At 41.3% G+C, this 13672-nt stretch overlaps 1 protein-coding gene across 1 annotated transcript; it reads left to right on the forward strand.

Moving 5' to 3' along the window:
* Window positions 1–11283: 11283 nt before the first annotated feature.
* On the forward strand, window positions 11284–11967 carry LOC308160544 (UBX domain-containing protein 10-like; the record flags this gene model as incomplete). Its single annotated transcript, XM_080534485.1, has 1 exon — window positions 11284–11967. The coding sequence occupies one exon, from the start codon at window positions 11284–11286 to the stop codon at window positions 11965–11967; it is 684 nt and encodes a 227-aa protein (XP_080390611.1).
* Between the last annotated feature and the right edge of the window lie 1705 nt (window positions 11968–13672).

A 13672-nucleotide genomic window follows, 5' to 3' on the forward strand; every position in this document is an offset into this window, starting at 1 on the left:
TGGTGTTTGACATCGGGGGGGACCCATGAAGCAGGGCTGTCTGGGGGTCAAACACTTAATTTCTTGCATTCTGGTGAATTGATATGCACCAATTTGTGCCCTTTCTGCATCAATTTATGGTGGAAATGTCATTATTTATGTAAAGGAAAACACAATATTCAGGCACCAGATGACTATTCAAAATATAATGTAATATAATGCAATATAAGGCTCTCAGGCATTCTGTACTTTCAAATATGTATTCTCCTTGAGCAGTCAACATACTATCAGCTATTTCGCTAGCAAAAACGAAAGCTAACTTATTTGCGAAACAGCGCCCCCGCCACCATTTCGGCGCAGTGCCGCAATTGCAGTTAGATTATTTTTATTTTATTTTATTTGCGACGCACATTACGCAAGTCGACGTATTGACATAGTCGATTACGTCGACGTGTCGTCCCAGCCCTAATCAGGGCACTTGTACAAGGTTTTTTCTTACTATCCTCCTCTTGCTGTATTTTTTTTAATGCTGTATGTAAAGCGCTTTGAATTGCCCCTGTTGTATCAAATGTGCTATACAAATCAACTTGCCTAGCCTAAACATATATTAAAGTTAAACTTGCCTATGTAACCCTGTATATGTTCCTATTCTTACAGACCAGAAGAGCTCCAACCCAGGTTCAAACAGCGTGCCCAGCTCCACCACATCAGGAAACCATAAACAACACAGGAGCTCAAGGCGGAAGAATCACCATAAAACACACCCACAGACTTACACAGGAGAGAAGACCTACCTTTGCCCACTGTGTGGAAATAGTTTTAGTAAAGCAGGAGACCTGAAGAAGCATCAGAGAATACACACAGGAGAGAAACCATACCAGTGCTCCCAGTGTGGGAAGAGTTTCAGTCAAGCAGGAGACCTGAAGAAGCACCAGAGAATACACACAGGAGAGAAACCATACCAGTGCTCCCAGTGTGGGAAGAGTTCTAGTCAAGCAGAACACCTGAAGATTCATCAGAGAATACACACAGGAGAGAAACCATACCAGTGCTCCCAGTGTGGGAAGAGTTTCAGTCAAGCAGGAGACCTGAAGAAGCACCAGAGAATACACACAGGAGAGAAACCATACCAGTGCTCCCAGTGTGGGAAGAGTTTCAGTAAAGCAGAAAGCCTGAAGATTCATCAGAGAATACACACAGGAGAGAAACCATACCAGTGCTCCCAGTGTGGGAAGAGTTTCAGTCAAATAGGAAACCTCAATGATCATCAGAGAATACACACAGGAGAGAAACCATACCAGTGCTCCCAGTGTGGGAAGAGTTTCAGTCAAGCAGGAGACCTGAAGAAGCACCAGAGAATACACACAGGAGAGAAACCATACCAGTGCTCCCAGTGTGGGAAGAGTTTCAGTCAAGCAGGAGACCTGAAGAAGCACCAGAGAATACACACAGGAGAGAAACCATACCAGTGCTCCCAGTGTGGGAAGAGTTTCAGTAAAGCAGAAAGCCTGAAGATTCATCAGAGAATACACACAGGAGAGAAACCATACCAGTGCTCCCAGTGTGGGAAGAGTTTCCGTCACGCAGATTCCCTGAAGAAGCACCAGAGAATACACACAGGAGAGAAACCATACCAGTGCTCCCAGTGTGGGAAGAGTTTCAGACAAGCAGGAAGCCTGAAGAAGCACCAGAGAATACACACAGGAGAGAAACCATACCAGTGTGGGAAGAGTTTTAGTCGTAGTTAGTTAGTAGTTTTAAGTAATTGTTTGATTAATTTGTATAGGCTCGTTGTCCATACAAAGCTTTTGCTGTGCATATAGTATGATATGCATTGTATTTTTTTGCAGGGCTCCCCACATGGTTTGTTCTCATCTCTTACTTTGTGTATTGGATAAATCACTTTGAACAGTCACAAGCTTGCTTTTCCAACAGTGGATGTCCTACCCATGTGCTTTGCTTTTGTTCTGCATTAAGTCCAATTGCTGTTCAGGTTCCACAGCTTCTGTTTAATGGAAACTTGCTGTGGATTTGGGTGATTAATGGAAGTCAAGCTGAAGCCTATGAGCCAGTGGAGTGAGGTCAGGATGGGTGTGATGTGGTCACGCTGCAGTTGGCGGAGCAGAGACTGGTCGATGCCAACATACAGGGAGTTGCAGGAATCCAGCCGGGTTGTTATGAAGGCATGGATCCCTTTCTCTTGGTCCTTCTCCGGAAGATAGGCCCTTGTCTTAGCGAGGAGTCTGAGGTGAAAAAAGTTTTATTTTACCACAGAGCAGACCTGCTTGGTGAAGTCATTGTCAAAAATCACTGTGTTGTCTACCCTGAATGAATAGTCATTGAAATGTTGCTCGATTGTTATTAAAATGATCATCTGTAATGAAAAAATACAATAACTTATATTCGAAAAAGATACTTTTCTTTGTGTGGTTTTGTATTCAAATGTAAACCCATAATGCATTACCGTTACGTCATCAAATTACTGTAGCTTTTAATACTGTGAATATTAGCTTCTGAATGGGCTATCCAAGTGGTTGCATATTTGCAAATACTCCAAATACTGATCCTGTGACTGTAGTTAGGGAGATTTACTTATATTTACATGTTTTATTGATCTAATGTTTTATTTGATCTAACGCGACTTGCATTTACAAATAAATACATTTTTCTAAGTAAGTGAATTGTCTATCAATCAGCATCACAAGACAAAAACATCTCTGCTCGGGCCAGGGGCCATTGGCAGTCATAATGCTGGAGGAAGGAAGATTTGTTTTAATGATTACAGTAGAGAAACTGTACAGGGGGGTTTGGGCAGGGTCCCACACTAAGGCTTGTTAGTGCATTTTATGTTCGGACAAGTGAAATTCCTCCTGCAGTTGTCTGACGAATGTAAAAACAAAAAGAAATCAATGTGGTGGCAGCTGGTCTTTGGAGCTACAGGCGCAGAATATAAAGTGGTCAAATCGGTCGGATCGGTTTTTTAAAACTGTTTCACGATAATTATATATGTGAACTTGATCAGCAAAATAAGCTTCTTTTTAGCCTGATTTGTCCCGGCTTGGGGGAGGGGGTGAATGGTTTCATTGTTTTGTTTCATTGGTCGATAGATGTGTGTACGGCTGACCTATAGGAGGCAGCAGGCAGCATGCTCTTCGTTTACTCTGACTCCACAAAGAAAGTTTCTACCAACGGCGATCTCATAAGGTAAGGGTCTTCTATGTATCTACATAGCGCCTTTGTTAGTTAGTTGAAACCAGTGTGTTCGTGTATTTAGACATTTCTTTATTATTTACCCACTAGCAAGTAATTGAAACCACAATGTTCAGTCTGGACTAAGCTAGGCAATGCATTGTTTGTTAGCTATGCTAGCATTGTTGTAGCTACGGTACGATTGTGGTAAAGTATGTCTACGTTGTAAAAGTTGCGTGAGCGCATTTATATGACATCAGGACCAGACCATGCTGCGAAAATCGCTTATGGGGATCACCGATTTAGGGATCACGGGATCACCGATTTAGTGCAGCTGTTGGTTGAGTACTGTGTTTTCAATCATGTTCATTGGAGACTCGCGACCGGCGGCAGTAACTCGGTTTCCTGAGAACGAAAGAGGTAAGCGGCCAATTTTCAGCTGTCACCCAGCCTAGACAGGTGCCTTGCTCTCTATGTTATTCTGATACCACCTAATTGACTTAACCGGTAACATGACATGGAGGTCGACATGATCCATTTTAAAATATTAATACAATGAGTAGGACTAGGCCAGTTATACACAATGAGGCAATTTCATGTTTTGACAAGTTTTCTGAATTTAATTTAGCACCTGCCATGTTGAGATCTGACAACTAGTGAAAAGACAGATCTATCCAGGGGCCGCGGGTGTAATTTCACTTTAATTCCTTTGGGTTATTTTCGTATCGAAGGGGCCCCATGGCGATTCAATCAAAAAATAATATCTTAAATGTAACAGCCCAAATAAATGTAATTAGAGGAAACGTGTTAGCCTATGTGGCATACAGAAATGTTAGATACCTAGTCGTAACACGGTAATAACTGTTTGACAACGCCACCCTCACACTGTAGGGGTGAGGGACCCTCAAGTTCCCCACTAGGACGGGTCCGGTATTAACTGAACCAGAGGCTGGTGTACCCAAAATACAATTAGTTTATTACAAGATTATAACAATAAACCAAGGCACAATAATCACTCTCAAATGGTGAAGGCCTATAAAAACAGGGCTACTAGAAGGGGGGGGGGGGGACCTGTGGGTGGACTCTATCCTTAAAGGCAGACAAACGTGAACCGTTGCTTAAAAGGTGCATGCAAACACAGCAAATAGTGTAGGCTAGGAATTCTTAGTGGGCAATACACGGCACACAGTGAGTTCAAAAGACAACCATAAAATGAGGGCTCTAAGTATCACGGCACACAAGCAACCTTTAGTATAAAAGCACAGCAAACTGGGAAAAGTAGATAAGGGAACACGTCCGCTCTACACTCCAACAGGTCAGGGATAGTTCAATATCAAACTGCTCTAAAACCACTGCAAGACTAAAAACATAATGGCACAAGGGTAGGAAAAAAACAATGGATAGGACAAGGTAGCGTGGACCTCCTATAGAAAGCATAATATTACATTAGTCACATTAGTTAAACCCACAGAATATTACAATAACAATGGACTATAAATATACCTTTGAATTTAAACATACCTTGATACTCTGAGGCTCTATGCCTGAAGCATCAATAAAAGTTTGGCTGAGTGACCATGTGGCTTCCAAACAAATGGGTGCAGAGAATCCTTCCTCACCAACCACGACTAGGTCTGTGGGAAATACATTAGCACTTTAGACAGGATTCCTCCTCTAGTCATCAAACATTGTGTGAAAGGTTTGGATTAAAACATACCGCAATAATCTGGAAACAATGCTTGAAGCAGTGACCATGTGGCTTCCAAACAAGAAGGTGCAGAGAATGAGTCTGAGGTACCCACCCCCCTATATCTCCTTCCAGTCACCACTGGTGCTGGGTCCTAGTGCTATACCGGTCACACCTATGAAAAACGTGTAACTGCATGAAAAAAGGTGTGTATTAAAAAACAACAACAAGACACTTGACAGAACTGTTGTTCGGGATGTAGTTTCCGCCTGTGAGACATTTTTGACACACATCTTACTTAACCTCATCTTATCCACCTCATTTTTCTGGTTTTCTGCTCGAAATGACATGCCCACAGTGAATATAGACAGGGGTGCACATAACTTTTTGGGGCCAGTGCTCAGAGGAGCACCTAGGGATGCTGCTTGGTGCTCCCCGAGCTCGCGAGTCACGACCCGTCCCACAGGATGGATAAAAAAGGGATACATGGATAACTTATATTAGCAAAACGTCATTTATTCATAAATAAAGATGAACGAACAAATGATTGTGTGCAAAACAAAATAAACAAATGCAAAATCAAATGACTGCTCTTTAAGCATGAAAGTCTGTCAGACTCCTTTAAACACAATGAAATCAACTGACATCTCTTTAAGCACTAACTGAATGTCTGTTCTTTAAACACAATGAAATCAACTGACATCTCTTTAAGCACTGCTCTGTTCTGTAAACACTGAAATCAACTTTTCAACAAAAAGTTACAGCCTAAGCATTTATTTATGCTACAAGCTTAATCATCATCATCACTGCTCTCTTGACTGCTGTAAATTATCACTGTCCTCAATTTCAACCATGGTAGAGGATGTTGTAGGGCAGGCCATCACTTTAAATAGCTCATTATTTTGATTGTGCAACAAAGTCTTTTTTTTCTTCTTTCTTTTAATAGAATTCCAAACCATATTCCCTGGGTCAGGGGTCTAGGTGCGATAATGAAGCTGTAAAACAAACGTCTGAACGTTTGAAAGCTTCAGAGAAAAGAAACGTGAAGTCCCTTGGTGTTGTTTTTCCTTTTAGCGACGAGTCATTCGGGACTGAATTTTCACGTGTCGGCGTGATAACCATGCGATACGCGATACGCGGTACGCGGAATGAAAGTACTAGTTACGATACTTTCCGAATGTTTTCGTGAGGGGAGTCGCCGTGGTCGTCGTGATGGATTACTCGTCGGGCCTTCGGCTGAGGGGACGGCAAATAGTTACTTACTTGGTGGGGCTTGCTTCTTGGACCCAGCTGTTGGTGCGCAAAAGCGCTGATCTGCCGCTGATCTGCCGCGCAGCATGCATTTTGGCGACGCATGCGCACTGGCGCACCAGTTATGTGCACCCCTGAATATAGAATATCTCCACAATCACAAGGGCCTTCATAATGATATTGTTATCAAATGAAAGCTAACACCTGTGGGGTGGCTGTAGAAGTGTCAGAATCAAAATCTATGTTACTGTGTCAGAGCAAATAGAGCTAGAACATTATAAAACATCTCAAATTCAGTCTCCGCCTAAAAAAACAACAGCTTTTACAGTGAATATCACCTTGGAAACCTGATGAATAAGCCCAAATCATCTAGGAATCAGTACTCCAGGGTCTTATTAGTACTTGTGCCAAAGTCGATGCTAGTAATGTGAGCAAATGCAACTTTGTACCTGTTTTAGTACAGGTATGTTTAGGTGGACACCTATATGTTTAGGCCATTTGGAGATATGTTGGCACCATCTTTGACCTTTGACCTTTCTCATGTATCAGATTTCTTTTTTCTTTTTTGGGGGGGGGGGATTTTTTTGGGTTGGCCGACCAATGGTATGGAAATTCGGCGTTGAAACCGGACATGACACATTCTCCAGTTGGAGAAAACTGGATGTGACTTAGGCCGTGTTTACCGTCTCTGTAAAAAAATGGTGGCATCGTATAGCATGCAAAGTTGTGAATTTTTTTTGATATCTTTGAAGAGAATTGATCGAGGTAAACTCTTTATATCACTTCGGATGCCCATGGGGGTCCGTTGGCTCCTATGAGGTTAAACCAGACCGTAAAACCTGGTCGCTACCAGGTTTGTTCTCAAGGATTGGTTGCAACCAAGCAGTAAATTATTTGAGCCACATTCATGGAACGGAACTCGAGCTGAAATTATCGCGAATTATCATCTTAGCTCTAATCGTGCTTGGAGGAACAGCCCCTAGTCCGGGGGAAAGCTGGGCTTTTACGCGGCCCAGGAGAGTCTTCTCCAAGACCTCCATGGGGCCGGATGTGAGCAAAGTTAAGAAGGGCAGTTTGGTTATTTTTTGACAGCAGAGGCTTCTTCCTAGCAACCCTCCCACGAATGCCATTTTGATTCATGTTCTTCTCATTGTTTAAGCATGCACAGTTATCTGAGATGCAGCAAAATATTATGTTTGGGTTGGTTTTTACCAGATTTTTGGGGGTTCTGTGGCTCTTGGGGATATTTTGGAAGGGTGTCCACTTCTAGGCCGAGTTGCTGTCATGTTAAATGCTCCCCATTTGTAAATGATTTACCTCACAGTGGATTTGCCTCACAGATATGGAGTTCATATCTTATATAGCTTTCCGCAGACTGATGTGCTCGTTCTAACCTCTTCCTGATGTCCTCTGAGATCTCCTTTCCTCTCGGCATGGTGTGTTTTGCCTGTATGGGTAACACAAAACTGACCAGGTTTCTTATCTCTATTTATCAGAGTCCCACCCAAACTCTTTCCTAAAGATCTCTCCTTCAACTGGTTCATTTGGTACCCAATTATTTACCCACCAGATTCTACTTACCTACTTGATTTAACACTAGAACAGCCGTGCCTTTTTACCTGCTTAAAGAACCGCCTCTTTAAAATGCTATCCTGCTATTTGGACTAAGCCAGGGGTCGGCAACCCTAAATGTTGAAAGAGACATATTGGACCAAAGAAACAAAAAACTAATCTGTCTGGAGCCGCAAAAAATGAAAAGCCTTATATAAGCCTTATAATGAAGGCAACACATGCTGTAAGTGTCTATATAAGCTATATTAGCCTACTATCAAAATTACTAAGTAGGCTACAAATACATAAGCCTTAGCACATATGCATACAACCGAATGCAAACGCTTTACAAAAGTTAAACACTAGGATAGCGTAAAGGGGGTCTGGGGGGTTCCCCCCCCCCAATTTTTTTAACAGAGTAGATGCAATTTCGTGTATTCCGGTGCCTTTTAACAGGTGGGTTGATACTTTTATCTGGCTATACTAGCATGAGAAAAAATATGGATAAGTTTGTAATTTCATCCGGAGGAAGTGAGCAAACCAAGAGATCAGCCAAAAAATAGGCAAATCTACAGACTGTAGACTACAGTACCAAATGAAAACTAGCCTCCCTCGTCCTCTTTTCACTATTTACTATCTAAACCCTCTCAGACCCACAGGAGCGCCGGCGCTCCCAAATATCATACCTTCTTTAGAAGTTCATAATTCGGAAACGGTTTGAGCTAAAGACAAGCCGATTTTTGCATTTAAAAGTAGGCAAATAGCGCTCCCTGGGAAGCTCCCGTTCATCGATGTGCGTCGCCGATGTCCGTCTATAAATCTAGCCACAAAGTTGTAGACAATGTGGATAGTTTCTTTCTTTGCCTGCCGCAGTACTTCGTCAATCCCTGTGGATATAGGTCTACTCTTGAAAAAGAAACGTCACATCCAGTCTCGTGTTGGGTCCAGTCAAAATGTATAATACTAGTCATGTGCCAACATATCCGAATCCTATTGGCCCACGTACAACATTACAGCGTAAGCAGGGAGTTGTAGTTCAAGGAGAGAGACCGCGGCAACGTAAAAAATAAATAATCGTTGTTAATTTCCATATAATTTGTGGTCAAAGCCACAGTTTGATTGTTCTATTCAATAAATGATCTCGCTACAGGTGTCATATAACCCTAACCCATATCCTGTCATATAAAAGTACCTTATTGAATCTCCAGGTAATGTATTTCTGACATCCATCACTTTTGCTGTCGTTAAGATCAGGGATCTCAAGTCTCACGCATTGGGCGTAAGACACACGCGGCGTGTGAGCGTGTGAAAGACTTGAGAGCCCTGAGTTAAGATACTTTATTTTTCTGTTTGGTAGTCTGTCCAATGTGACACTTGCCCTCCTCCACCGGCCCTAGTTTTGGATCTAGCTTGCTGTTCATTATTTTCATGATAAATCGTAGCTAGCTAGCTATAACATCTTCATATACACCATACAGGCTAAATACTGATTAACAGTAATCACCCTAACCCTACTTTGGCAAATGCCCATTGAACAGATTTATTCATTATCCTATCTTAAGAAAACGAATGTAACACTCTCATCTGGGGATTTACACGGCAAATCAAATGAAGAACTACACATCCCTGATGACAGGGAGATGACGTATGACTGCTCTGATGAATCAACCCCTATTTCATTAATTGTCTCTATATAACGACGTCGATCATTGATCGGCAACGACACTATATAATAGTTTGCCTAACTGGCCATCGGATTTGGGCTCCTAATATCTAAAAAGCACTACAGTTTTCTTATTTTATCGGATTAAAGTAGCAAAGACCAGACATTTCCATTGACCACCAGTCAAACTTCTACACTTCTATCACACAAAAAGGGGCGTGGACATGACGGGAGAGCAAAGTACCCGGATGCGTTGCTCTTATGAATTCGGATGGGAGGGATTAGAATCGGTGCTCTATTATTCTACCTAGCCCAGAGTCCCCGGATGAGTGCCTCTAAAACTGAATTGTATTTTGAGTAAAACTGAATTGTATTTAAAGAAAAACCGAATTGTATTTTGAGTAAAACTGAATTGTATTTAGAGAACTGAATTGTATTTAGAGAAACTGAATTTGAAAACTGAATGGAAATAATGAAAACTGAATTGAATACAATTCAATCTGTCGAATACAATTCAGTTTGTGCTCAGATTCAATTCAATCTGTCAAATACAATTCAGATCTGTGAAATACAATTCAATTTGTGCTCATATTCAATTCAATCTGTCAAATACAATTCAATTTCTGCTGGCACTAAAATAGCTCTATACACGTGTTACTGAGGTGCCACATCTACTAATGGAACAGTATCTAAAATGCAAATGCAGTTTTGGCATGACATGCGTCAATACAGCTAATAGCCAACAGTAGACATGTATAACAGCAAAGACCTGTTGTTGGACATCGGATCAGTCACATGATCATCAGCCCATGATGGGAACGGTTTGAGTGCAGCAACAGTAGCTTAGCAAGGTGGCTAGCTAACTAGCAAGCTAGCAGATGAAGTGTGATGGTTTTCGCCACCATGCATGTCAATCGACCAGAGAGGAACAAGGCAAGCTAAACGTTACAAAAACAACCTACTAAATTAAACTTACAGATTCAGTCGTAGCCTCCTGCTCATCAACTGCCAACGCCCAAGGGTAAGTAGCCATAATGTATTGTTGGGAGTGTATGTTACTCTTGTCTAACGGGTCTAATGTTTCAGAAGTTTTAATTTGGCCGTCGAAAGTGATATGCTCTGTCTCCACCTTTTGGCGCGCGAGCCGGGTTGTCAAGGGAACGCAGCTGCGTTGGTTACGTCACTTCACAGACGCTGAGATACATCCCGCTTGAATATTGAAACTGAAATGGAAAATTGATAATTAGCTGTTTTTCCTCTAAATGCAAGCAAGGTATGCGGGATGTTTCAGTTTGTTAGAGTTCTTATCTTGCAAGATTGGTATTTTTATTGGCAAAAATGTTCAGTTTAGCTGGCTGTTTTAACCACGAATCAACAACAAGTGAGGCTCGGAGGGGTAACTACTGTACTAGCTAGCATGGCTCTAGACTAGCCAAGGATGTAATAAGATACTCATAATAATGTCATCGTATTACATTCCTTGGCTTTAGCCAACAACTATGTCAACAGCTGTAAAGTAACGTCAGCATGACATCTTGGGCATCATTGCTGGCCATTAGTGGCAACTTGACTATATTCGATGCTTTTTGCTTTTCTGAATTTTGCTTTTCTGCTTTTCTGAATCCAGAATCCAGAATTCCAGAATAATTTCTAAACAGTTGGGTCTTTTTGATGAATTATAAGGTTTGATTTGATTTAAAGAAGTAAGTGCGACTCACTGACCAGGTCTGAAATAATGTCACAGGTAAACCCATTTCTATTTCTCTAAATGTTTATACCCCCCATCTATAGATTAAGAGGAATAATCTGGACTCTGCCTTGACAACGGCTAAAGACCTACGAGATTGGAGTTCAGTGGAGAAGCATGCATTTGACCAGGCCAAAATCCTCTAAACGGCGTAACCGTAGTAAACCCACCCACGACCTGCATATGGATGCCTCCCAAAATAGACCGGTGACCCCTATGCCTCCCAGGATGATGGGTTATGACAGGTCAGACCGCTGTCTCCGCTCCCACACTCTCCTCAGACAGAACAGCCAGCTGAGTGCAGACCAAGTCACAGATCTCCTGCAGTCTGTTCCTGCAGTACCTTCACTGTCATTGAATAAGTACAAGCCCCTCCCCTCCATTGAGAAGAAGCCATCAAAGGATGACTCCTCGAGAGGCATGGAGGAGAAGACTTCCAAGCTCAGTCTGTCTGACAACCTCATTGTTCAGGCTCGGCGTGAACACTGTCTCTCCTCCGTGAGTCTCCAGCCAGCGTCCCGTAGCAATCCTGAGATGGATAATGTGTCTGAGGTCCACTGCACGGTCTGCCCCAAACCTCTAGACCCAGGTGTGACGATCAGAGAGACAGAGAACCCTTCTGTGTTCCCCCCTGGCGGTCAGCCAGGTTTGCTTCTTGCCATCCGAGTCCCATGTGGGAGGAGGTTTCAACAAGACTTCCTACCTACAGACACCTTACTGACGGTGAGAGCCACTGCAGAGGCCAGATTTGGGACACTGTATGAGCATGGTATCATTGAAACTATGGATGTCCCCCGCAGGACCTTCAAAGACCTGAACCTGACTTTGGCCCAATGTGATATCTTGAACAGGTCATTACTGTGCGTCTCTCAAGAGGACAGCTCAATGGATTCTACTTAAACTCAGATGGATGACATAATTAGTCTGACATTAAACATTTTATTCTAAATTCTATTTTGCTGAAAAAATATGTATATTAAACATTTATTCTTTTTTGCAATCTAGAAAATAACATTTTCATTGTTCAAGACAAATCTGACTCAATCAACAGTGGGAATGTGTGTTTTGCCTAATTAATCCTTTTAACTGTACTACCACAGTATCTCAGGGTTTAGTTGACATTTGATCACCAATATCACTGTAAGCTTTTTACTTGAATATTACTGTTCTGTAAGCATTTCCCACATACCGTACTGTACTGTACTATAGGTTGGTATCAAATAGGTCTACATTCTCTTTTCGCTTTTTTTGTGGTAAATAATAACTAAACCTGTTGTCTCTGTTATTTCTTTTTATTGAAACCAACAAAGGGTAAAGAAAACTATACAAGAGGCAGAGATAGTAGTCAATCTTTATTATAACAAGTACCATTAGCAAAGAACTATAAAACAAAAAAGTGCAGAATGTAAGTGAATAGTTTCAGGAGCTACTATTTATTTGTTTCATAGCCAATAACTCCCTTCGACTAGTTTAGTTCAAGCACGGTCCAAAATATTGCATATTCACTGTGGTACAACAAAACAATATAGTATTTTGGTCAATAAAGCTTTTCTCAAATATATCTTATTCCTAACAATTTAGGTACATTTCTTACAATCTTATTTTTTATTCTTGGTAAAAGTGTCTTCTGTCAGTTAACAGAATAAGATGGTTGATTGGAAAGATTTTCCTATTTTGACTCAAACCTTCTTGTCAGTGTCAAGCTTATTGAATGTGACAGAACATACTTTCACTGTGAGTGAGAAACAACCTCTCATCAAATATGATATTAGCAAAGCACTAGCAGCGAAAACAAAAACAAAATTGTAGAGCAACAGCTCTATCTTCACAGTATTCACACAATACAATTGGATTATCATTAAACATATCCAACTATCAAGAATGTATTTAGTGTTTTGTGATCCTGAAATTCTTTGGTTAATCACTTGAGGATTGTTAGTCTAGCGACTAGATAATGGTCAATTGCCTTATTGTTACTTAACATAAGACAATTCTCCAGTGTGGTTGACCATTTAAGTTACCCAATGTCGTCTTACATATCTTTCCATTCTTATCATTCTATATGATAAAGGGTTTTAAATCAACACAGCAAACATATAATCCTCATAAATAATGAAATGATGAGTGTTTAATGTTTGGAGCCACTTCAGTTGTGATTTTTCTCGAATTGCTCAAGATCCTCAGCATCATGCTTCTCTATTTTCTTGTCTGTGGAGGGGGAAAAGTGTAAACAGTTAGTGTGAACCCTCTCTTTTGGATGCATCAATATGTCAAATCTTGAGTGCTCAATCTAGACAAAGAAACAAACATACTGAAATGTTTTTCGATTCTGTTGAGAATGTTCATGCTGTGTTTGCTGAAATGTAGGAGAATTTCCTATTCGGTGTCAATGAATCACTCTGGTAATGTGGATGATTAAATCCAACTGTGGAATGACAAAAGACAAGGAATACAATAGGTTGAATGCAAGAAACACATTTAGTTAATTAGATAGATGCAGAGATAGATTCAGGTGTGGTCTTTCTTGAGGCCTTCTTGAAGGGCTTACACAGGCCCTTGCAGACGGCCGCTAGAGACAAGAGAGAGAGAGAGAGAGATAATGTGA

This window comes from Nansenia antarctica (genome assembly GCF_963989245.1).
Source record: "Nansenia antarctica genome assembly, chromosome: 6".
NCBI classification, from domain to species: domain Eukaryota; kingdom Metazoa; phylum Chordata; class Actinopteri; order Argentiniformes; family Microstomatidae; genus Nansenia; species Nansenia antarctica.